This window comes from Lissotriton vulgaris, chromosome 5 (assembly GCF_964263255.1).
Source record: "Lissotriton vulgaris chromosome 5, aLisVul1.2, whole genome shotgun sequence".
NCBI lineage: Eukaryota > Metazoa > Chordata > Amphibia > Caudata > Salamandridae > Lissotriton > Lissotriton vulgaris.
The window spans coordinates 1,341,699,096-1,341,725,008 of NC_141693.1; the positions used below are offsets into that span (position 1 = coordinate 1,341,699,096).

Genomic DNA, 25,913 nt, shown 5'->3' on the forward strand with positions numbered 1-25,913 from the left:
TGGTGCTATGGCCTTATAGCACCAACTTGTGAATGGGGCAATAAGTTTAAAGCGACTTTGGCTGCGAAAAAGTGCCGTTAACTCATCAATAGCTCCTTAAGAATATGCCCCTGAGTGTATTGTGAAATACCAAACAAAAAGAAGCAATCCAGTGATTATATTTGTGTAATCTCACCATAGTTTCTACAAAGACTAGTTCTCAGTCTCAACAGTCAGTGAGTTCGCAGCCAGGCTTTGATGGCAATTCGGTAAGTATGAGGTGTGTCAGTTGTATGTCTCTACTTATGTCTGTGGGGATTGCATCTCAATATATTAAGCACTTACACAAATAAAAAAGCCAACGTTAGAGTAGCTACATTAGTTAATGAACAGCCCGAAAGATAGATACATGTTAAATGTTATTTGCATATCTAGATGATACATTAGTCGTATCCATACTTTTCAAAGACAAACTCATATAGGGCGTTCACGGACATATTCCAATATTCAAGATTGTTTTTCACTTCATTGCAGTCTTACCAAGGATACTTTTGCAGAAACAGCCTCCTGTTCTTTTGTCTTGTACATTCCTAATTCAATATGTTTTTCTTCCACCATCTTATCATACTGGTGCTGAATAACAAATTCAAGTAATCAATACATTGTCTTCTTAAATGTACAATACATGATTCAACTAGAAAAACATGCATATACACCAATTATTGCACCTGGAGAAGATACTTTGGTAAACTATTTGTTTCTCAAGGACAGTTTAATCACCAGTCAGATCACTTAGGCCTCTAGATTTTACCAAGATATCAGGACATCAGGCTGGATCCAAAATAGTTTAACTCCCCCTCACAGAACCACGCAGCATCACAGCAAGTATGCATGTATGCCTGAACATATACAGTGCAAACATAGATGCAAATCAATGGAGAGCTGTATAAAATGGATATTTTACAGCCAGTAGTCCAGAAGAGAGTCGGAATTTTAGGGAGAAACAGCCGTAGTCTGTGCAAATAACAGAGGTGGGGCGGTGTAAGGGGGGATTTCGATGGCCGATACAGAGGGGACATTATTTATTTATTTTCCCTCAGCATCGTCCCTCGAAATCCCCCCCTACACAGCCCTACCGCTGTTACCTGCCCGGACTGTGGCTGGGGTAAAAGTTTGGTTGAAGCACCATAGGAGATTCTTTACAGTCAAAAAAGAATGGTCTGCATGAAGGTCAGGGCAACAAAGGATGTAACAGAGCTGTGGGTGGAATAGAATGCATCACAGAAAAGCTAGGTTATTTGAATCCCGAATATCGACAGGACAGGACTATCGTTACAGCAATATCACAGGACAATACACTGAAAGAAGAAGTTACATACCTGTGATAGCAATCTTACTGGTGGATACTCTAGCTTTCTGTCGATTCATCATCTGTAGAATAAGCCAACATGCCAGACCAGACCCAAAAACTTTGAAGCTCTCACATCACTGGTAGGGGGAGCTGGCTTTGTATCGACACCTGACGAGGCACCAGATGATACCACGAAAGCCATTTAGCACCCTCCCTGGAGTAGCAATATCATTCTCCATTCATTTTTCTCCTCCTTCGAGGTGGATTGATGGCAAGACATTGATAAAGTTGTGCAGTACCAAAAGTAATATGGAGACATACTAACTCTCCCTGTAAAATACTGTAAGAAACTGGGATTTGTTTGCAGGAGTCCCCTCCTTTTTGGCGGGTATTTGATGAAACTTTGAGTGAAGTGCACTTGGTTCTTGCTGCTAACCAGGTCTGCAGTGCCAGTGTACTTTCCCCAAGTGACCAGGTCTTTAGCACCTCTGTAATACCCTAGTAAGTGGTACCTCTGGTACCTAGGGCATAGGTACTAAAGAGAGTCCTAAAGAGCGGCAGCATTTCTTGTGCAACTCTAAGGGACCCAGCAACAAATTCACAGACTGCCACAGCAGGCAGCGCAACATGGTGCTCTAAAAAGTGAAAACGGACTTGACTAAGGTAGGAGCAGTGTAGCAGCCTTTCTGTGGAACTCTGCTGTGTGTGGCCCATAAAGCACCATTTGGTTCGGTGCCAGAGCCACTTTCCAACTAGAGGGTTGTGCTGCGAGCACCCACTCCTCTGGCACTCACTGCAGATGTGAGAGCTGCTGCAGGGCAAAAAAGATTGGGCAGCAATGGCCTCTGTGACTTGTATCTAAAATAAACAGATATTGGTTTACTGTCTGACCAATTCTTCATTTAGTATGGAAGGCTGAGAGGTGGTCGTGAGTTAACTGGGTGACCGTAAACTGGTCATTTCCTTCAGTTGGCGCCCGAACAGGTGCACTCACAGGGTGAGTGACCCATCCCTTTCCGTGGATGAGGGGAGGTCGAGGTCATCGTTGGGTCAGACATACGGATCAGGGATTTCTGCACAAAGAGTTCCTGGTACTCGGAGCTGCCTCTTCTGTCCTGCCAGACTGTGCCTTGCCCAGCAGTAATCCCGACTGGAGTCCTGAACGGCGAAACTCTTGGTTCTGACTGTTTGGTCTGAAGATTCGGCAGTGGTGAATTCATTTGTTGTACCTGCGTATACCAGGTGAGTTTGTTTTGGTTCTTTGTGGATATGGTATCATTTTGGTTTGTATTTGGTACGGTCTAAGGACTGTCTATTGGAAAAAAGTAATTACAATTGTTTTGCTAGGCTTAAAATAGTGAACATGTTTTCTTTTGAAAATGCCTAGTGCTAGTAAATAGTTTTCTTTGTGTTTTGCGTTGTTCTGCTGCAGCTCGATTGGAGGAAAGTCAGCTGGCGCCCCCAGAAGGCACTCCGAATTTTGACATGTAAATGAAGCATGGTTTTGGCCCTATTATGTTTAGTACATTATGGCACAAATATACAAGGGACAAAGCTGAGTTGCAGTGGCCGTTGACGGGCACTTTTGATGAACAAAAGTTGAGTATTTACAAGAACAGTTGTTCAAGAGACGAAGTAAGCAGTCTATGTTTGATTCCCTCAGAACATGGAAGAAAGCAGCTAGACAGAAGCGACTGAAGGCAGAGAAAGAGGTACCGAAGGGGAGGATGCAGACACTCAGAAAGCGGTAGCATATAACAGGGGAAAAGCAGGAAAAGAGTGCTTGAAGGTTCCGATTACAAATTGATAAATCATATTCAGTTTAAGAAGAAGATGATACTTTTGTGGAAGAATTGTTAGATATCCGACCCTGCCACCATATGCCCCACAAAGAATATATTCCACTGTTCCGGAGCCCTCAAAGCCACCAGTTACAGTTGTGTCCACTGTCTCTGTCCCTGTATCTACTGCTGTTGTTTCAATGGCTGTGGCTTTGGGTCCTCCTCCTCTTTCTTTTGTGTATTATTGGTCTGTGGTGACTGTGACTGTTTGTACCCCTGCCACACCTATTGTCTTGGGGTTCCTTTCACCAGCTTTTTCTCCTGCGACACAACCATCAGTGACATTAGTGCCTGTAACTTCTTTTGCTTCTCCTACTATGGGTTTTCATCCCGCGACATTAGTAATTAGCAAGACTCTTGTATGCGAATTTGAGGGTAGGGACTGGACGAACTTTAAGGAGCGTATGGGACCGTTAGTGCGATCCGATGTGGACGATGATGAGAAACAGGTAACAGCTAACCAGGCTGCACAGTGGGCCCGAAATCCTATTTATAGTGTAGAGGATGTCTGGGTGACTATGAGAGATTTTGAATCTTTTATGCAGCAGCATACCTTAATAACATGTACGTAACAGTAATTGGTCTCTGGCAACAGTGTTTTGAAGTGGAGACACCTCAAATTTTATATGACATAAGAGATGGGGTGTATATTAGTGAATTGAAGCAAGGGCAGGTTTATTCTTATGTCACAACAATAATAGCATATAGGGGTCGACTACATGAGAAAAGTCCCAGGTCCGTGTCTCAGTTTGCGTTGCGGGAGGTTCGTCCTATATATCATACAGAAAATACAGGAAGCAAAGTTTTGTCTCTTAATAGTCATTTACCTGACCCTACTATACATCCTAGTGCTTATTATAAAGAATTGACAGAAGCTGCCTTTTCTACTGTAATGACTCTTGCTGATATCGAGATGTTTTTTGTTCTGTTGGTTCCAGTTGATATTTGGAGGCAGGTGCATACTCAAGATCATGTTGCGGAGTTGGGAGGTACATGGGATGTGATCAAAGGATGGGATCAAGAAAGGAAGCCAAGTGATAAACCCCGAGCTGACATACTTGCTTTGCCTAGTCGAATTATTACATATATGCATTTTCTTATTCCACAGAGAGAAGTAGATTGGGGCAAATTGTCAGCTTGTCGACAAAAGAAAGATGAGAGGGTGTCAGATTTTTTCACCCGGTATGAAGACATGTTTTTCAATTACAGTGGGCAGGATGTGGCTATTGAGTGAGGTGTTCTGTTGTATGTTACTAGATTTGTTTCTAATTTGCTTCCTGAGATTGCAACTCGATTGCAGGCTTCTGAAAGTACTTGGTCCCCCTCTTCCCCATCTGTTATTTCGAATATGGCACAGTATTATGAGCACATTGATAATGAGAAAAAAGAGAGGACAGAGAAAAAGCATAAGGATTTGAAGACGAAAGTGTTGTTACAGCAGGCATTCAGAGGGAATGGTAGAGGACATGGTGGTCCTGCCTGACAGCTTCCAAGCACTAGTAGGAAGCCGAATACTAAGCCTTTGGGGCCGAATCAGTGTGCGTACTGTAAGGAGGAAGGACATTTGCGTGGTGAGTGTCCTGTGCTTTTGCAGAAGGTGGCGGTCCCTATAGGACGTGATTCTTGTGGACGGGGTCATGGAGCTGGTGGGACTGACAGGGCTCAGAACGCAGCAGCCTCACAGGGTCATTCTGATAATAATTACTTTGATGAGCCTCGTGAGGTACAGTATTATCATGATGTTTACGATATGGAGGAATTGACAGGAATGTCCTACAGCAAGGACAGCCAAGAACAGAGTGGGGGACCAGTTAAGATACCTGAAGGTTCGACTAAGGAATTTTTAGTGGACGCAGGTGTGACAAAGAGTTCTGTTCCTCGAAATGTGGTCCCTGGGGCGGCTCTGTCTGGCCATAAAAACGTTTCGGTAGGTTTTTCTGGTGTACCGGTTGTAAGCCCCATTTCAAAACTAAACAGTGTTTGTCTAAAGATCCTTCTCTTCCTGTTGAATTTGCTGACGTGCCACCCTCTTTGTGGGCAACAGGTGATATAGACGTGGGACTGCTGCCGATACCACCAATTCCGATACAAGTTATGGATGGTGCTATTTTTTTCCCCGCATTCCTCAGTATAAAATACCACATGCAGGAGAAGGAGCCTTATTGAACGAGTTACTTACCTTTGGTAACGATGTATCTAGTAGAGACACAGTCTAGCCGCAGATTCCTTAACTTAGAATATCCCCAGGCGTCAGATTGGATCCGGAAATCTTTTTCCCCAGCAGTAGCGCTGCACGCCGGGGGGCGGCATCACCCAGGTATGTCCTGACGTCGTCCATGGAAGTGATGTCAATGGAGCCATATAAGTCCCCCTCAGCATGCTGAGGTCCGTTTTCTACTGTGAAACCTTTCGCGCCACAACACGGAGCCACTACCAAAACTGCGAGAGTATTGGAATAGTGTGCCAAAAAAGGAGCAAAAACCTTTGAAACAACAATGATAAGAAATCATAGAATGAGAAACAATACCATGTTGAAAAAGTACTAAACACTTGAAGGGACTGAAGGGAGCGAAGAGAATACCCGCACCAGGAAAGGTCCCTCCAAAGCGAAGAGCCATGCCCCACCTAAGAGGCAACGGCGGTGGAAATGAATGACATGACAAACAAAAGGCAGTTCGCAACCACAAGATGGAACTGTGTGAAAGACAGTCTGTAACCACAGGATTTAACTGAAAAGGACCACAGGACTGGAACAACATGACTCATGGTAAGTGACCAGAAGTGAACATCCACATAGAATGGTCACCATACCATCCACAATAACCTATGAACTGAACCATAGTCAAATAGAATCTCAACCCAATCAACTGCAGCATAGACAAGGAGACCCTAAAGAAATGGGGAGAAACAGGCAAGGGCGTAGGGAGCGTAGGGAACATGAGAATCTCCACGCTGGAAGAAACAAGGTGGAGAAGCATTGAAAAGAACATAACCTAGCCACCCAAAATGAGAATGGGTGGCAAGCAAATGTGCCAGAAACAGAATGACACAACCTGCCTCTGAGGTAGGTGAACTAGAGCACCCGTCAGTGAGTCAGAAAACATCAATAGAGGCCAAAAGCTGCGCAATATGCAAAGGGTCCGGGGTCCCTGCCAGGGAAGTGCACACAGAAATAGGGTACAAGGTAATGCACAGTAGACACGTAGCTGGCGGAAATTCCACTGCCTATAGGCAAAAACCCCACATGGCCTGAGCCATGAAAGAAGACGTAAGCACTTCCCTGCACCAGGAATTGAGAGTGCCTACATCAAAAACAGGCAACACAGGCAGAAAAGCACAGCGAAAGCTGAAAGGACATGCTGGTGAGAGCCAGGCATGGCAGAAACCCAGCAACACTTTGGAGAGGTGAGCCTTCAGAGAGACAGAAGAGAGCTATGGACCAACCGCAGACTACAATACATAAATCCCAGGAGAAAGCTGCACCAACGCCGTGGGTCCCACCAGAGGGGATGTCCTACAACAGTAGGAAGAGCATTGACAGACGAGTAGAATCCTAAGAAGACTCGGCGGGAACTATAGAAACTTCCCTTGCAAGGACGGGTAGCCACACAATAGCCAAAGAGTATCCCACATATGGTAATGCACATCCCTATAAAAGCAAGGGACACCTCTTGAGACAAGCTCGTAGGCAGAAGGCTCAAAAAGAAATACAGAAACAGCTGGCCCGCGGCAGAAAAAGAAGGACAGAAAATGTCTAAAAATTGCCGTACAGTCCGTCCGGGAAATAACGTCTTGAACCCAGAGACTGATATCAGAAAAAGCAGTGACAATACTGCAACTAAAAGTCAAAGCCTGCAACAAGGTCTAGAAACCACGGAAGTCATGAAAACCCAGACATGAGTCGTTGAACCGTTGAGTCAGAATGTCTGTTGAAGAGGGAGACCCTCATCAAAGGGCAAATCCCTAAGATGTTCCTGAACATTTGCAGGGAAACAGCTATCGCGCAGCCAGGCGTGGCGACGCAGAGCAACTGACCTGGCCATAGCCCAACCCATAGTATCAGTGGTAACCATGGCCAACCGAATGGAAAACTAGGCCATGTCCCAGACATCACATATCAAACGATCCAGGTCAGTCTGAGGACCCACTAGAAGAGAGGGAAGTAGGCACTCGACCGAGTCCGAAAGGGCTGAAGTAGCTCGTGCAAACACGCACGACATGTTCAACGATCTAAGGCCTGCATTTATGGCCTGAAAAATATGGCAGCCACACAACTCCAACCATCGAGACTCCCAAGTGGGAGGGAGTAACGGAGATGGGGCAGAAGGCAGCAAAACTGAGGTTGCCTGGACTACCTGCCCTTGAGCCCGAGGATGGAGGGACAAACAGGGTCATCCGAAGCCGGGCGATCTCGATGTGCAATAGCACGATCCAACGGGTCCACCGGCTCCACTTCCACTGCGCCCTGGTGGAGTAGATCCAACAAGGGATCAGAGGGCAGAGAGACTCAGGGTGACTGCATTTGTAAAATATCCGAAGCCTTGTGAACAGCCCCCGCAAAACACTGCACTAGAAACCGTAGCCATCCTGGGTGGGGACAACAAGTCATCCATAGGGGAAGGCAGGAGACTAATCTGTCCACCAAACCGTGGGTATTCCATAGTCCGAGGACAACCAAGGCAGTGCCAGGGTATGGGTTCTCACCCTGAGAGACACCGAAACTACCCTGGGGGTGGCGAACCCACAGGGGCCTCCTCATTTTTGGCCTCCTCATCCTCCACCAACCGAGGAACAGCCAGGGATGACACCGGCGGTGAACGGAGTCGACTCAGAGTTGAGAATTGCACTGCAGCCTCAGCCGGCATCGGCACAGGGAGCCTCACAGGGCTGTGCAGAGACGGTATAGCAGGGCCATGTCCCGACGTTGTAGTGACTCCAGAGCCGGAGTCAGGTACTTGACTGGCGCCGAGGGCGAACCCGCCGGCGAAGTCCCGATCTGAGTCCCTACCCCCTCTGTGGAGCCCAAAGGGGCGCCAGGGAGAGGGGGTGACCCAAAATTGGCCATTAAGGCCCGAGAATAGGCCTCCATCTGGGTCCTAGTTGCCCCAGCCCCAGGAAATAGGAAATAGGGGTAAGGGGGGTCGATTCCTTAGGGCCTGTGCCCGGTGGAGACCGAGTGCAGTGGACAACATCACGTTTAGTTGACTTCTTCCTGTGCCCGAAGGCATCGCACACTGTTCCTGGACGCCAAAATGCATTGAGAAGGCCTGAAAACAAAAACAGGCCAGAGGTAACCGCTTGTCCGGATCTGCGTTCAGACGTGGAAAAAAAGAAAACTGTCAGCACGCCAAGGGGAAATTATGGCTCCATTGACGTCACTTCCGTGAATGTCAGGATGTTGCCAGGCAACTCCGCCTCCGGCGTGCAGCGTTACCGCTGGGGAAAAAGTTTTCCGGATCTAGTCTGACGTCTGGGGATATTCTAAGTTAAGGAATCTGCGGCTAGATGTCTCTATCAGATTCAAATTATTTAGGACTTGATTAAGAAGGGAGTGGTTGAGGAGACGACTGCTAACATTTTTAATGGCCCTATTCTTCCAATTCTTAAACAGACGCCCTCAGGTTCCTTTGATGAGCATGAAGATGTTTATCATTTTGTGATTGATTTTCACAAAGTTAATAAAGTAGTGGTTTCCCAGTTTCCAGTGGTCCCTGACATTACTACGCTTTTGACAATGATTCCTTCTTCTGCTAAATTATTTTCCGTCATCGATTTGAAAAATCTGTTCTTCAGTATTCCTATTCATCCAGATAGCAGAGATCAGTTTGGGGTCAACTTAGCTGGGAGGAGCTTTAGGTTCTGTTGAGCTCCTCAAAGCTATACAGAGAGTCCGAGCATTTATCGTCAGGCACTGAAAGGTCAATTGGATTCCCTTTCGCTTCCCACAGGTAATGTATTGGTGCAGTATGTTGACGACCTCCTTATCACTTCTGATACTGAGCAGGGTTGTATAGATAGTACCGTTTAATTGTTATTGCATTTGGCCCAAGATGGACATAAGGTGTCTCTTTATAAATTTCAGTATTGTCGATTGGAGGTCACCTACTGTCGAAGGAGGGTAGGAGATTGACCCCTGAGCACATCAGTATCATTGTTAAAATGCCCATCCCACAGACTCAGTAAGATGTACATGCTTTTATAGGTATCACTGCCTACTGCAGGCAATGGATACCTAACTACTCCTTATATCTATAATCAAACCCATGCGAGCACTAACCACCCAAGATGTGCATGAGCCCCTGCCTTGGACGCCTGAATGTCAGCAGTCTTTTGAGCACTTTTGCTCTTTGTTCAGCTCCAGTACTTGGCACCCATTATTATAACAAACCGTTTGTGTTGTTCGTCCATGAAATGGCTGGTTTCGCACTTTCTGTTTTAACACAAAACTTTGGAGATAAGCAATGGCTGTGTGCCTATTTCTCTGCTGTTTTTGACCCTGTCGCAAGAGCCCTCCTGAGCTGTCTAAGAGTAGTCCCAGCTGTGGCTGCCTCCATAAGATAATCGTTTGGACTCGTACTTGTTGCCGATCTCACAGTCATGCTACCTCATGCTGTGGATACTCTTTTGAAAAAGACAAAGACACAAAACCTCCCCAGTGCATGTTTGACTGGCTATGAATTAACACTGTTTGTGAAACATATTATGATCAAAAGATATGCCACTCCCAATCCAGCCACATTACAGCCCCTCACTTCTGAAAGGGATGAAGTCAACAAACATGATTGCATCTTCTGGATGGAAAAGGAGACGAAAGGATGGGTAGACTTGACTGATGGCCCCTTATCTGGCCCACAAGGGGTACTTGGCACTTGTTTTAACCCCTTCCATGCTGGTGACGAACCCCAGCCGTCATGCACTACAGTGCTCGTGTGCTGATGACGGCTGGGGTTCGTCATGGCCCGCCCGTGTTCTGCCGGCGGCCGCACACGGGGAAAATCGCGGCCGCACGGAAGAGGTTAAATTAGCAGATGGCACTACAACAGCTGTGTATGCTATTACCACGCTGCATCAAGTAGTTGAGACATCATGAGTCGGTTACCAGTCGGCCCAAGCTGCTGAGCTTTTGGTCTTGATACAAGCTTTTGAATTAAGTGAAGGAATGGTTGTCAATATTTATACTGACAGCCAGTATGCCTTCGGAGTGGCGCACAACTTTGGGGAACTCTGTGCCGAGAGAGGGTTTCTTACTTCACATGGCACAAAGATCCAGCATGGACACCTTATATTGAGGCTTTTGTCTGCTTTGACACACCCTAAACAATTGGCCATAATAAAGTGTAGAGCCCATCAGAAAGTTACTGACGATGTGGGTAGGGGTAATGCATTTGCAGATCTGACAGCTAAGGAAACAGCCCGGACTAAAATAAAAAGAATGTTTGTAGTAGGTCCCGTTAGGTGGGTGCCTGAAGTTACCATGTTTACAGATACACTTGAGAATGAGAAAGAGATACAAAGCAAGGCCACAACAGAGGCTTTAGCAGCGTGGCAAGAAAGTACAGCAAAATTGAACAATGAGGGATGTTGGATTGATAAGTCAGGAAAGCAGAGATGGATGTTGTCAGACACACATGTTCGCCCCGTAGTCACAATGGCCCATAGTCCAGGCCAGCCCATATTAGTGCTATGGTATTTGAAAGTTGTTGGACCCTGTATGGCAGAATGACAAAATTGCAAAAACTGTTGCACATTTAGTGAAATACTGCATGGTGTGCATGATGCACAAACCTGGTAAAGGTACCCCTACACCACCTGGTAATTTTGCACCACCCACTTTCCATTTTGAGGCCCTCCAAATGGATTATATCAAGTTGGATAGGCGCAATAATTTGAAGTATGTCTTGGTGGTGTGCATTTAGTAAATGGGTTGAGGCTTATCCTACCAATGACTATACAGTCATTATGACTGCAAAGGTACACCTGGAGGAGTTCTTCCTCGTTTCGGGTTGCCCCATTTGATTTTGAGTGATAATGGAAGTCATTTTAATGCCAAAGTGATTCAATTGATTAGTGATGGTTTGAGTATCAAGCAAAAGTTTCATGCTGCCAATCACCCACAGTCAGAAGGTTTGGATGAGAAGTAAAATGGTACTCTAAAGCTTAAACTGGCATAGATTCAAGAGACCACAGGGTTACAGTGGCCAGATGCTTTACCATTAGCTCTTTTGTCAACAAGAACAACAGAACATTCTAGGACAGGATTGTCACCGTATGAGGTCGTGTTTGCATGCCCGGCAAATGTCTGGGGCGTCCTTCGCCCTCAGCAGTTCTCTGATATTGAATATTCATTGTTGGTTGATTATCTTGTTCAGTTAACTGAAAATTTGCTTTCTATTCATCAACAGGTCCGGGACACCCTGCCAGCTACACGAGAGGGGCCCGGACACGATATTCTGCCTGGGGATTTTGTGCTGCTGCAGAACTTTCAGCGGAAGAAGAGTTTGTAGCCATGGTGGAAGGCTCTGGAACAGGCCCTCTTGACACGCACAGCAGTCAAGGTCGCTGGCCGCAAGAACTGGATCCATGCGATTCATTGTCTCAGGGTCCCCCTGACTCTGCCCTATGACCAGTGGATGAAAGATTGAGTAGGGGACTCTGAGTGTGAGACAGGGCCTTGATTTGCCCCCTTCAGTGACACCAAGCTGACCTGGACCAAAACAGATGAGGAAAATGATGAAGTGCTGAATGCAGTAGTTCCTCCAGAAATACGGGTTATCCAGGAGCCCCTTTTCATGAATCTCTCTGTGCCTGGAGTCACTAGGTACAATTTGCACCCTCAGTTGGGGGACAGTGCACCAAAGGAGAAGTCAGATTAGTTAGGGATGGACTGTGTAAGTTAGGGTGCACTTTGCTATAGTACCAACGGAGTTAGTTTAGGGTGATGTGAGATTTGTGCACTATTTGAAAATTGGACAGCATAGCTTGAAAGTATTCCCATGGGGGTACATTATCCAGGTCGTCATGGGAACCTAAGCTTAGGACAGAGCAAGCTCAAGTGCGCCTACGTTTTGATGGACAATATGAGCCTGTATCAGTGAGGCTCTGACGGACACTGGCAACTTGTATATTCTTTTTGCTGGCATTTTGCCCCCTTGCTTCATCATTTGCTATGCATTCCTTCGACAGTACGGTTGCTGATGAAGAGCTGCCAGTGATTCCCCCTGTTCGCACACGAATATTATGGTCTACCAAGAAAAAGATCTTATGTGCTGTTTTTGTGATTTTGCTGCTATTGGTTTTGGGTGGGGTGTCCTGGGTTTTGGAACGTGATCAGAATGCACTGTCATATACTGAGAATAAGGTTGCTTCACAGGTCTGCACGAAAAGGACAGCCCTGAGTAATGTATTTCTAGACACACATAAAAGGTTTTTGGAGAAGATACTCCTTGCTATCCTACAGAGTCTATTACTAGTTTATGGACAGCATATCTATTGTCAATTGTTAATTACATTACACTCACCCCAACTGATTTTGTAGAAGTGCAAGGAGTATTTGGGTTTGGCTATCCAGGTCCTTGTCTATACCATAGAAAGCCACGAGGCATAGGTTACCCAGGGTGTAACAACACACTTATAGTGACAATTTCTATATGGAAAAACAGAGTGTGACACTGGTGGGTTGGCATTATAAGGAGTTGCCAGTTCCAAGAGAAGCTGGTTATTATCCTGCATGTTGTCCAATTGTTAATCTTACCGACCTCATTATGTATGTCAACTGCTCAGGGATAGTTCATACTCCTTAGTGGATCCAAAGGACCCAAGTACCTTTGGGAGGAATTCCCGGTATTCTGCTGTGGATTATGATAGACCGATTTTTGCACACCCAGGTTTTTTCTTCCTGTCCAATGGAACATATTCAAATGTCCATAATGGTACACATGGTGTGGCCCTTGGGATGGTGTTGCCTTTAGGTGTACCTTGTAAACGCACGAAGCCTAAGGTAAGATGGGTTAAAAGAACATCTACAAAGGAATTTTGTGAAGGAGTGACGGACCTCGAGGTCAACAAATATAGTAATGGTATCACTTTTGGGTATATTCTTTCTTCCACTATTACCTTTGGTGGTACTGCCATGGCCAAGGGTGAGAGAGAGCTAGAGAATATTTTGGATGCAAGCTGCAAATACAGTCTAACTCTACGGTAGCAGCTTTGCGTGATATCACCACCCAAATGGAAAGTATGCAAATATATTCTGAGCAAACTAGGAATGCAGTTGATTTTATCCCGAATAAGAGTGGTGATGTGTGCGCAGTAGTAGGAGACCAGTGTGTAGTCGGAATCACCAATATAGAGAAGAATATCACCCAACATATTTTAGACATTCTAGAAAATGGAAAGTGGAAATTGGAGTTGGTCACTTATTGGTAGTTGGGGTTGGATCCTTGAGAAGCTGATTTATTTAATTGTGATTTAGATCTCATGCTGTGTCCTGGTGCAGTGTCTCCCCTTTTGCTGCTCTTATTATACCACCCTCTTTGCTCCTAAGAAAATATCGATCCATGATACTACGGCAACGATTATGATACAAAAGGAAGTAGAAGACCTCATGCACCTAGATGAGGGTATTTTTGAGGCTTCTTCCCTCCTTACTGTTTCCCTTCTCGAGGTTGAAGACATGGAATGCTCCTAAAAACAGTACTTATGATTTCTGAATAATTTGTCTTATGACATTATATAAAATGTTTAGCTCATGCTGAAAGGAGGGTCTGATAGAATAGAAAAATATGCTTTTGCATTCTTTATGTAAAGTTAGCATTCACTGCTCTGTTTTGTGTATGGGCGCCATTTTAAATCATAATCAAAACAAATCCTTTGCCATTTTCGAGAAACAGCTTTCTCTTGGTTACGTTTCTTCTGAGCTGAGTTTTGCTACACTAATGAAATCACTGTTCTTATTAGCGCATACCTTTCTCGTTAGATGTAGGCCTTCTTCCGCTTGTCTAGTGGTGGGCACAGGCAGAGTGACCTTGAATAGGAGACAATGTGTGCCCAACCTTAGAATCAAAACGTCCTTCTTTGTAATTTACTGTCCAGCTGCATTTGCTTGGAAAATTCCATGGTGGGAGTGCTTTCATTGGTTTCGAAGGGAATCTGTATTTATTAACTGTTCAGTTAATTAAAATCATTACAGTAAAAACAATCAGTGTGTAAAACTAGAACAGTAACACAAAAAGCTTCAGTTTATATTAGGTTAAAATTTAGCACCCCAACCCAATGCCAACACAATCGGCCTTCCCCAGTGTTTGTGGTCTGTGCCGCGTGGCCTTGCGCGCCTTCAGGGAGACCCCTTTAATCCTGGGAGAATAAACTATTTTACAGGATGATGGACTAAGCACTCTAGCATTCCGATTGACCCTCCCTGGAATTAGCTCTATCTTAAAAGGGCAGGCTGGAGGTGTTGGAGATCTGATCAGCTTTCTTCCACTAAATTTGCAGTACCCTTCACCAGAACGTTATTGCTTTTGTGGGCAACTTTTAGGACAATCCTGATTTGATTGATGAATTTTGCCAGTCTTGCTAGAGTCGTCGTGTCGGTGGTAAATAGGCACAAGGCTGACGCATTGCTGAAGGATTATATTCCATTGGTGATACAGATCGTGCTCACATGCCAGCAAGATGGGTAACAGACTATTGGCGCACCTGTGTGAAGCAGTGGCTGTATTGCCGGGCCCCGAAGCCGGTGGGGGTTTTGGCGTATTTGAACAAGGTGCCACTGCCGTGCGGGAGGATCCTGGCTCGAGCTCCTGCCTACAGTTGAGGCCGGAGGGTGAGTGAACACTGCGGGAGCCGGGGGGGAGCAGAACACTGGTGTCGCAGGAGGCGGCCATCCCCTCGCGCATCCTGCAGACTGCTGGCTAGTACCGCAGCTTAGAAGGCACATGCAGACATTGCGCTGGTTGACAGACCCACCAGAAGACTATGCAACAGTGGGGGAAGTAGGAGAGCGGACTGGGCTCTCGGACCCTCAATTTTGTGGTAGAGGCGATTGGCCTGGAGCCCGCCGTGCAAAGCTTGTGGAATGGGACTGCTATCCAGGCTGTGGTGCAGTGCATATCCTTGGGACCTGGGGGCCAGTGAACTGCGAACCATACCGCATCTCAGAGAGCAGCGAGGAGCGGAGTGCAGAGCACCTCGTGCTGAGGTTCCGTGACGATTTGAACCCGTGTTTTCAATATTGTCGGAAATACATAATATTGGTATCAGCGAACCGCAAATGATCCATTTAGCATATCCTGGTGTTTTCGCTACGATACGAGCAAGAGCACTCCTGTTATGAACACATTTCTGATCTACCCACGGCATCCATCTTAGATCATGGCCGCCATTTTGTGTTTCTTGCCCTCACATATGCAATAACCTCTGATCACTTCATTTCGATTAAGGACACGTAGCCTTAGCCGGAGATTCACCTCTTTCATGACACGTGCACCTTAAAACAGATCACGCTGTAGCTACATGACTCGACAAAGGCTGCCTTCTCTGCCCGAGGCCAGCCCACCTGAACTGGTTCTCGTGTCCATTGTCCCGATCATGATTAGGCGGCCGAAGCCGGTAGCCTTGCCCATTTACAACCCACAAACATCTCTTATCCCGCTTTCCTATCTTCTGCACCTGGCTCTGCTCCTTTCCTTCTGGGCCTTTATTAGGGGGAGGTAACGAAATTTACGATGAGGCGGTCCGGCTCTTGAATGCAATATTGACAAGGGATTGTGATGAACTAGTGGGAACCCCTCTCCGTAGATGTTTTGTATCAGATTTTATCAACGGTTCCTGTGTACGCCAAATATTTATTGTTTGTGACACAAAGGTTTTGGGAATGTACTAACATGTGAAGAATTCGCCTGAAGGCCAAAAATCAGTATATAAGGAGCAACCCTCTTTGTACAATTTGAACAGGCTCCTAGACACTGCCCATGCGTAGTTTCTGTGACTTCTGTGTCCCTGCAGTAATAAACCTTTGGTCTTTGACGCCACCATCGAGAAGCCCGTGTTTCTGTTCATTTGCGCACCAAGGCAGGTGGAACTCCGGGGTCTTTGGGTGTTGTTCCCTGACACCTCTGGACGGAACCAAAAAGTCCAGAACTCCAATTGGCGCCCAACGTGGGGCGACGTCATTCGGTACCGGTCCAAAAGCCTGAAGAGTTCGAGAAGCTTCGTGTGAAGATTCCTGAGGGAGGCGCCCCACTTCATCGATCCCGGCATATCGCAAAAGTGGCCCGAAGTTCTCTTCCACGAGGGTTCCCGTTCAGGACGGCTGCAGTGGGCCGTTGCCTTGACCGTCGCCCTGTCTTGGACCCGAGGTGCAGCCCTTAGTACAGCGAAACGTGACGGGTTTCTCCTTGGTGACGTCTTCAGTGCCTCAGTTAAGTATTTAGTGGTCGCTAGTTGGTTACTTCGTAAGGGTTGTTATAATCCTTTTTTGGTTCTTAGTTTGGTTTGGTTTCGTAGGATTATCATTGGTTGTTCTGGTCACGATAATCTATTTGGTTCAGTTTGGGTATCAATACATTAGTTTGGTTTTGGTAGGCCTTAAAAGTTCTTGGTTCAAGTGCACATATTTGTTTTGTGTTTTGTTTGTTTTGTGTTCCAGACTGAAAATGGTAAGTCGGAGAAATTGTATGTTGTCGTGCTTCGGTTGCAACAGTGACTCACGGTTGGAGGACTCATGTCTGGTTCCTCCGATTGGGACTCCCCTATATGACTTATATTGTAAACATGGTGTGGGTCCTATATCCTATAATGAGGTGTGGGTCCGCTACACCAAGAAAGACGGTGTCCTTAGTTGGCCACTGCATGGTAGTTTTGAACCCGAAATTCTTGATAATTTAGAAGCGAAATTGTTTAGGAAGAAAGCCCGGCCGGCAATGTTTGATTCTTTCCGTTACTGGCGAAAAGAATCCAAACAGAGAGAAATGAAGAAATTTAAGAAAGAACAGAAAGAAAAAGAAGAGTTGACTTTAGAGCAAGCAACTAAACAGTTGCATGATAACGAGTGTGAGAAGGCTATAGAGGTGGCCATTAGAGAGCATAATTTGGCGATCGACAAGTGCTACCCTGCCTTGCCATCGAAAACGGCTAAGATACTAGAGGATTCGGAAAACGATCCTCTGTTGTCTTATCTGTTACGGTCACCTCCACCGTATGCACAAGGTGCTACGGCTCCACCTGTACCAAATGTCCAATTGCCGGTTGCTGGACAACCTGGTATTCCTGCTCCTGCCCCTCAGAATCAAGTTCCTGTACCTCCTGTGGTTAATGTGACTGTTCCTACGGCTCCTCCTCCTCCTCCTGGATTGCCGACTTCTATACCTGTATCTGTCTCGCTTACACCTACTACTTCACAAACTATTTTTCTCGATACTCCTACTGCCTCGCTATCTGTTCCTACTTCCACTGTGTTTTCTACGTCTGCGAGTGTGTTGACTCCACTTTCTGTACGTCGAAGAATCACTGATTCTGTGTCTAACATGCTGTCTCCTTTCTATAAAACTTTAATTAAGACTCCTACTTCTGACTCTGTTCAGAGACGTAGTCAGCATCCAAGCATTGAAGAACGGGGAATTTTAGATTCCACGGCTCTCAGATGGATTTCGAAGAGTAGGAGATATAGTACGAGAGATGTACTAGAAACATTTATGCAGTGGAAGGAACCAACGCAACGGTACGTCTTTGACGAGATGTGCTCGTTGTTACGTGAGGAGATGGAGGAAGATGATATTGAATCGAATTTAGAAGACTTAATTAAGGTTCAGAAAGAGTTTGCTGCTGGTATGATAGTGGGTGAAAATATAGAAGAAGCGATGGAACTGATCTTAAGTTTTAGGAATGATCCATCTCTTCATTCACCGAGAGATTTAGAGAAAGGTAAGATGAAACTGAGTCGCCAATATCCAATGAGGGAGGTTCCTCCGATTTGGCGTGAAGCTGTGCAAGCTGATGCTGTTGCTGGTATTGTAGCCGCTCCAGCGCAATTCCAGAGAGTGTGGATACACATTCCGTGGAAGCGAGCTGAAGTGCTAGCAGTGAAACAGGCCTTACCAGATCCGCGTAAGAATCCTGCTGGATATTACAAGGAACTAACACAGACAGTTGAGGCTTGTATAATGAACTTAGCAGACATTGATATGTTATTTGGAAATGTAGTTCCTCAACCAGTCTGGGCTAAAATTCGTAGAGAGGATCATCAAGTAGCCTTAGGTGGCGATTGGGCAGCTATCACTGCAGCGGATGGTCAGCAAACGGGTGGTGCAAAACCTGAACCCCTAATTGCTAATCTTCCGGGTAGGATAATTGACTTAATGAAGACTCTGATGCCCGCATTGCGTGTTAATTGGGACAAGTTATCCGCATGCAAGCAAAAGAAAGACGAAAGTGTCTCCGACTTCTTCACGAGGTTCGAAGAGACTTTTGTAGATCATAGTGGTCAGGATATGAGCACTGAAGGAGGACAGAGACTGTTTGTCGATAAATTTGTGCATAATTTGTTACCTGAATTATGTAATAAATTGAAGGATTCTCAGAGTGCGTGGGCTGTTTCTACAACTGCGCAAATACTTGCAACTGCACAATATTATGAAAATAGGGATAAAGAGGAAAAAGAGAAATCAGACAAGAAAACGAAAGATTTAAAGACTAAAGTTCTGTTGCAGCAGGCGTATCCGCCTCGCACAAATCAGACTAATATGCAACAGGGTTCGTATCAGAGGACAGATTATAGTTCAACGAGGCCTCAATATCAGTGGAACCAGTGTGCGTATTGTAAGAAAGAGGGTCACTACAAGAATGAATGTCCGGTCTTAGCGCAAAATAATGCAGCAGCAGCTCAGAGAGGTCGTGGTGGTTTTGTACAGAATTCTAGAGGTCGAGGGCGAAGTGCTATGCCTCCACAGACGAATGATCGTCCTTCCAATCACTTTGATCAAAGAAATGGACAGCCAGCCCAGCAAAATAGATCTCAACAATATCTTGTTGAAGACTATTGTGAAGTGGATGAGGGATTTCAGCAAAATGGGTACTAGGACAGCCATGGACAGAGAGAGGGAGTAGTATCAGTTCCAGTAGATCAGAGTGGGCCTTATGTCGCAGTAGCAACATCAGGTGTAGTCGAACCGTTTCTGTTGGATACTGGTGCCGCAAAAAGTTCTATCATTCATGCGAAACTCCCTGGCGCACCTTTGTCTGGCTCAACAAATGTTTCTGTAGGTTTTTCAGGCGCCCCTGTTTACAACCCCATATCTGGTCCTTTGTCTATTTCTGTTGGACCGTGTCAATTGAAAGCACCACTGATTCTGACGACGGGTTGTAATGAAAACCTGCTTGGTTTAGACTTGTTAAAACGACTATATGCGACATTGTACTGTTCTCCGGAAGGGGTACAGCTTACATTGGGTAAAAGAATCACCTCTCCGATGTACTTGTCAATAGATGCACTTCCACCAGAGCTGCGTTCACTCCCTGATTCTCTTTGGGCGACTGGTCCTAATGATGTAGGCCTTTTAGAAATACCACCATATGTAGTAACTTTGAAAGCAAATGTGAGATTCCCAAGAATTCCGCAATACAAAATATCTAGTGAAGGTGAACGTGCACTTTTATTGATTGTGCAAGATTTGATTAAGAAAGGTGTGGTTGAAGAAACTAGAGGAAATGTTTGTAATAGTCCTGTATTACCGATTTTGAAACGAACTGATCCCACAAAGCCTCCAGTATATAGGTTTGTCATCGACCTGAGAGAAGTTAATAAGATTGTGGTCCCACAGTTTCCTGTGGTTCCAGACATTACTGCCTTGTTAACATTGATACCTGCTACAGCCACTTGGTTCTCAGTCATTGACTTAAAGAATGCCTTTTTCAGCATTCCGATAGCTGAGGAAAGCAGAGATATTTTTGGCTTCTGTCTAGGAGGTCGCAGTTTCAGATTTAAACGCGCTCCACAGGGCTACTGTGAGAGCCCATCTATTTACAGCCAAGCATTAAAAAGCCAGTTAGATTCCTTTGTCCTTCCTCCAGGTTCTGCTCTAGTACAATATGTAGATGATCTTCTAGTGGCTGCCGATGACAAGGAAACTTGCAAAGCAGCTACAGTTTCGTTATTACATCACTTGTCTAATTTGAATCACAAGGTATCACCTTCTAAAATGCAATACTGCTGCCAAGAAGTGACCTACCTAGGTCATCTCTTGTCAAAGGAGGGAAGGAAGTTGACCCCAGAGAGAATAAAAGCAATTACACAAATGAGTGTTCAACGCACATAGAGAGAAGTACGTGCCTTTTTAGGTATTACCTCTTACTGTAGACAGTGGATCCCAAATTTTTCTCTTTTAGCGAAACCATTGGTAGCTTTGACTGGGAAAAATGTTCCGAGTCCGGTGCCATGGTCTGATGAATGTCAAGAGAGTTTTTCTGAGTTACGAAAAGCACTGTGTTCAGCTCCTGTATTGGGTACACCCGATTACAGTAAGCCATTCACGCTCTACGTTCACGAGAGAGAAGGTTGCGCGTTGAGTGTTCTGACACAGAAATTTGGTGATAAACAACGCCCTTGTGCATATTTTTCATCAACATTAGATCCGGTAGCTAGAGCGTTGCCTAGTTGTTTGAGAGCTACAGCGGCAGCTGCGGCTTCCATTCGACAATCTGCTGGTTTGGTGATGAACAACATGCTAGTGGTCATGGTTCCTCATGCGGTGGACACACTCATGAATCGAACGAAGACACAACACCTTACTAGTGCGAGACTATCTGGTTACGAGTTGACATTACTAGCGAGTCATATTCAGATTAAAAGATGTAATGTATTGAATCCAGCAACTCTGTTGCCGGCTAATCAAGAGTCGAGTGATTCCGAGCCACATGATTGTTGTTTTAAAACGGAGGAAGAGACAAAAGGACAAATTGACTTGAAGGATACTCCATTACTAGATCCGGATGGTACATTGTATGTGGATGGGTCATGTTTTAAACTGGAGAATGGTGATGTGACGGCTGCCTACGCAGTAACGACTTTGAAGACGATTGTGGAGACTGCAAGAGTGAATCAGAATTCTGCCCAAGCTGCAGAATTAATAGCTTTAACCAGAGCGTGTGCTTTAGCTAAGGGAAAGAGAGTGAATGTTTTTACAGATAGTCAGTACGCATTTGGCGTGGCCCTTAGTTTTGGCCGTTTGTGGAGAGAAAGAGGGTTCATTACGTCCCATGGGACTAAGATTCAACATGGTCAGCTAGTTAACGACCTGTTGGAATCTCTAACCTTGCCGACTGAAGTTGCGATTGTGAAGTGCAGCGCTCATAAAGCAATCACGGATGATGTTGGTCGTGGGAATGCTTTTGCTGATGAAACCGCTAAACAGACAGCTAGAGACATGATGAGCAGAATGTATGTTGCTACGTCTGCAAGATGGATTGTTGAATCTGGAATGTGTGAGGATACAATGGAAAGTGTGAAAGAGATTCAGAAAGAGGCAACTGAGGAAGAGAAACGCGTATGGAGAGAGAGTACGGGCAAGTTGGATCCAAATGGGTGTTGGATTGATTTGACAGAACAGCAGCGTTGGATGTTGCCTGATGCGTATGTGCTTGCAGTGGTGACAATGGCGCATGGAGTAGCGCATATAAGTTCTAAAGGGATCTGTAAGATGTTGGCTCCAGTCTGGAAGAATGATGGAATCAGTAAGTGTGCAGAGAGAGTGGTGAAAAATTGTATGGTATGCCTGATGCATAATCCTGGCAAGGGAACTCCAACTCCTGCTGGTCACTTCGCTCCTCCTTCCTGCCCCTTTGAAGTAATTCAGTTAGACTTTATTCACATGGATCGCTGTAATAACTTGAAATATGTCCTGGTGGTAGTCTGTGCTTTTTCCAGGTGGATAGAAGCATACCCACTGAAGGACAACACTGCCCTATCAACTGCCAAAATTCTACTTAAAGAATATTTCCCTAGGTATGGAATGCCACGGATTGTATGGTCAGATAACGGAAGTGAGTTTATAGGGAAAGTTATGCAGAGTGTGTGTGCCGGCCTAGGTTTGAAACAAAAGTTCCACAGTGCAAACCACCCCCAGTCAGCTGGTTTAGTGGAGGGTTACAATGGTACCCTCAAACTGAAATTAGCTAAAATACAGGCATCCACAGGTTTAGCCTGGCCAGACGCACTTCCTTTGGCTTTGTTATCAACGAGAGCAACTGTACATTCTAGAGTGGGGCTTAGCCCTTACGAAATAGTCTTTGGCCGCCCGGCAAATATCTGGGGTGTGCCAAGGCCTAAGGAATTTTGTTCTCTAGAATATCCTATGTTGATAGACTATCTTTACGACTTGACTGCTAAATTGAGTCTTATTCATCAACAGGTTTTCGATGCTTTACCAAAGCCTCCGGAGAGTCCAGGGCATCAGCTGAAACCCGGAGAACACGTGGTTATCAGGAACTTCGCGAGGACAAAGAATCTTCAGCCCCGCTACGTCGGTCCTTTCCAGGTCCTTCTTACAACGAGGACAGCAGTTCGTGTGGCTGGACGCAAGCACTGGGTGCACGCGTCCCATGTTAAGCGTGTCCCTTTGCCGCTTCCTTACGACGACTGGGTGAAGAAGGGAATTGGTTCCTCCGAATTTGAAAGCACTCCGAAGTTCATCCCTTTCAGCGATGCCGAATTAATCACTGACACTCCAAGCTCTGACTCTCCTTCAGAAAAGACTCTTTTGAACACTGAACATTTGTCTCAGGCATCAGAAGAAACTCTGCCATCTGCGAACTTGAACACTGCAACAGCTACCAGTGATACGCTATTTGCTGATCAGACAGTACCTGCGAAGCAGAGATATAATTTAAGAAACCGTAATATGGACAAATAAAGCAGGCAACTGCATATTGTGATATTTTGAAATTTTGAACTTTTGCATTCAGCCAGGAAGTTTGCTATTGTTTTATTATTTTTAAATTGCCTTGCCGTCTGGGTAGCCGTAGGGTCGTGGCTGTGTGCCTAGTTGAATCTGCAGGGGTCTGACACAAGGTCGATCTTTCTGTTGGGTCTGGGAACTCCCAGGGCTGATAGAGGCATTTTCATCTACGTACACATCATCAGTGGTCGCGAGCGGATTGTAGAAGATGGAGCTTCCTGCGCTGCAACGAGAAAATGTGATTTACGTTCGCAGAAACAGACTTTACAGAATTCTTCATAGCAAATGCTTTTTGACGCAATGTGCCATTACATTTCTAATTGTCTTGATAACGTTGGTGGGTGGCATCATTTTTGGTATAAATTTGATTTATGTACCAGTAACTACAGTACCTCCCCTTAATCCTGTTACTTCTACTGTTTCCTCAATACACTCTTTTCATTCATTTCCCGAACATGAGCAAGCCCGACGCTCAGAGTTTATTAACAACACTTTTGTACAGCTCTTGCACCAACACCAACTGGTAGTTAACACTACAAACTGCTGGGTGTGTGGCTTGATACCCCACACTATGGATAAAGGTATTCCTTATCTGGTTTTGCCTTTCAGCTACAATGGATCATTTCAGGCCCTTCAAACCATCTTTGCTTATGCCCTTGAAACCTATCCTCCACGTCCACCACGTTCCACTAAATATAACTCTGCCAACAAAGCTTTAGTCCAGGGAATTATTGACATGATCAAGGATGTCAATAATACTCCATCATACCCTACAGACGAACTGCGAGTGTATTTGAGTTGGAATACTTCAGAGTATCGCCTTAGTTTAGGAGAAAGCAAGCGTAAAAGCTCAACTCCAATCTGGGTCGTACCTCACCGAGGTCAGGTCTGTTTGCAAGGTAATGGGAGAAATCCAAGAGCTCAGCTAGGGAGGAGTGAGTGCGTTGAGACTTATGTGTTTCCGGCTAACTCTTCCCCTGCCTTCCTTACTGCTAGGGGTACCTACTTCATCTGTCGAGACCGGGCATATACATGGTTACCTGCTGACTTTTCAGGTTCATGTTATATTGCTCGATTGTTGCCTCCAACATACACTGCTTCATCTGACTACCACAGAACCAGAGTAGCGAGAGGTGTCTTCAGCAAGGAAGATACCGCTGGTCAGGAAGCTGGAGACTTCTTCAAAGGCTTCCTTCCGTTCTGGGGGCCTATGGCCAATAGTAGAAACATACGTCAGCTAACACGGGTAGTTGAATCTACTATTACCGAAACTGCTGGTGCCCTTAGCAATTTGACAGCTGAGCTTCAGGCGGATAGACTCATGACGTTGCAGAACCGTATGGTTCTAGACGTTATCCTTGCAGACCGAGGTGGGGTATGCAGAATGATCCAATCGAGCTGCTGTGTCTTTATTCCTAATAACGCTCCAACAGTCTATGAGGCGATCTCTAAGCTACACAAGATTTCCGACTCTATACACGTAGACAAGGGAAACTGGTCCTTTATGGAGTGGTTTTGGACTCTGATCTCAGCGTGGGGATGGAAGGTTCTAATGGTCATCGGTGTCATCTTAGTATTCCTATTCTCATGCTGCCTGATTATCCAGTGTGGTCCCGCTTTGTGTAGTCTTTGTACTGCAACTTGTTTTAGGAAACCACCTGCGTTTGGAGAAAAGGCACGAGAAAGGATGATGATACAACAGCATGTCACTGACCTGATGAGTATAGAACTAGACTCTGACATAGACTGAGTAATTGCCTATGTAAGGGCAAAAGGAGGGTCTGAGGTTCCGTGACGATTTGAACCCGTGTTTTCAATATTGTCGGAAATACATAATATTGGTATCAGCGAACCGCAAATGATCCATTTAGCATATCCTGGTGTTTTCGCTACGATACGAGCAAGAGCACTCCTGTTATGAACACATTTCTGATCTACCCACGGCATCCATCTTAGATTATGGCCGCCATTTTGTGTTTCTTGCCCTCACATATGCAATAACCTCTGATCACTTCATTTCGATTAAGGACACGTAGCCTTAGCCGGAGATTCACCTCTTTCATGACACGTGCACCTTAAAACAGATCACGCTGTAGCTACATGACTCGACAAAGGCTGCCTTCTCTGCCCGAGGCCAGCCCACCTGAACTGGTTCTCGTGTCCATTGTCCCGATCATGATTAGGCGGCCGAAGCCGGTAGCCTTGCCCATTTACAACCCACAAACATCTCTTATCCCGCTTTCCTATCTTCTGCACCTGGCTCTGCTCCTTTCCTTCTGGGCCTTTATTAGGGGGAGGTAACGAAATTTACGATGAGGCGGTCCGGCTCTTGAATGCAATATTGACAAGGGATTGTGATGAACTAGTGGGAACCCCTCTCCGTAGATGTTTTGTATCAGATTTTATCAACGGTTCCTGTGTACGCCAAATATTTATTGTTTGTGACACAAAGGTTTTGGGAATGTACTAACATGTGAAGAATTCGCCTGAAGGCCAAAAATCAGTATATAAGGAGCAACCCTCTTTGTACAATTTGAACAGGCTCCTAGACACTGCCCATGCGTAGTTTCTGTGACTTCTGTGTCCCTGCAGTAATAAACCTTTGGTCTTTGACGCCACCATCGAGAAGCCCGTGTTTCTGTTCATTTGCGCACCAAGGCAGGTGGAACTCCGGGGTCTTTGGGTGTTGTTCCCTGACACCTCTGGACGGAACCAAAAAGTCCAGAACTCCAGTGCTGTGGGGGTCACCTTTGCCCCTCCTTGTGCGATGAGGAAGCCGTGGGGGAAATCAGC

At 45.6% G+C, this 25,913-nt stretch overlaps 1 protein-coding gene across 1 annotated transcript in view; it reads right to left on the reverse strand.

The window, feature by feature from the left end:
* Positions 1-25,913, reverse strand: part of SYCP1 (synaptonemal complex protein 1) — a 5,090,281-nt gene that overhangs the window by 1,671,250 nt on the left and 3,393,118 nt on the right. Inside the window, exon 33 of the mRNA XM_086919665.1 lies at positions 520-612. Within this exon, the coding sequence (XP_086775791.1) occupies positions 520-612 (93 nt within the window). The remainder of the gene's footprint in view (positions 1-519; positions 613-25,913) is intronic.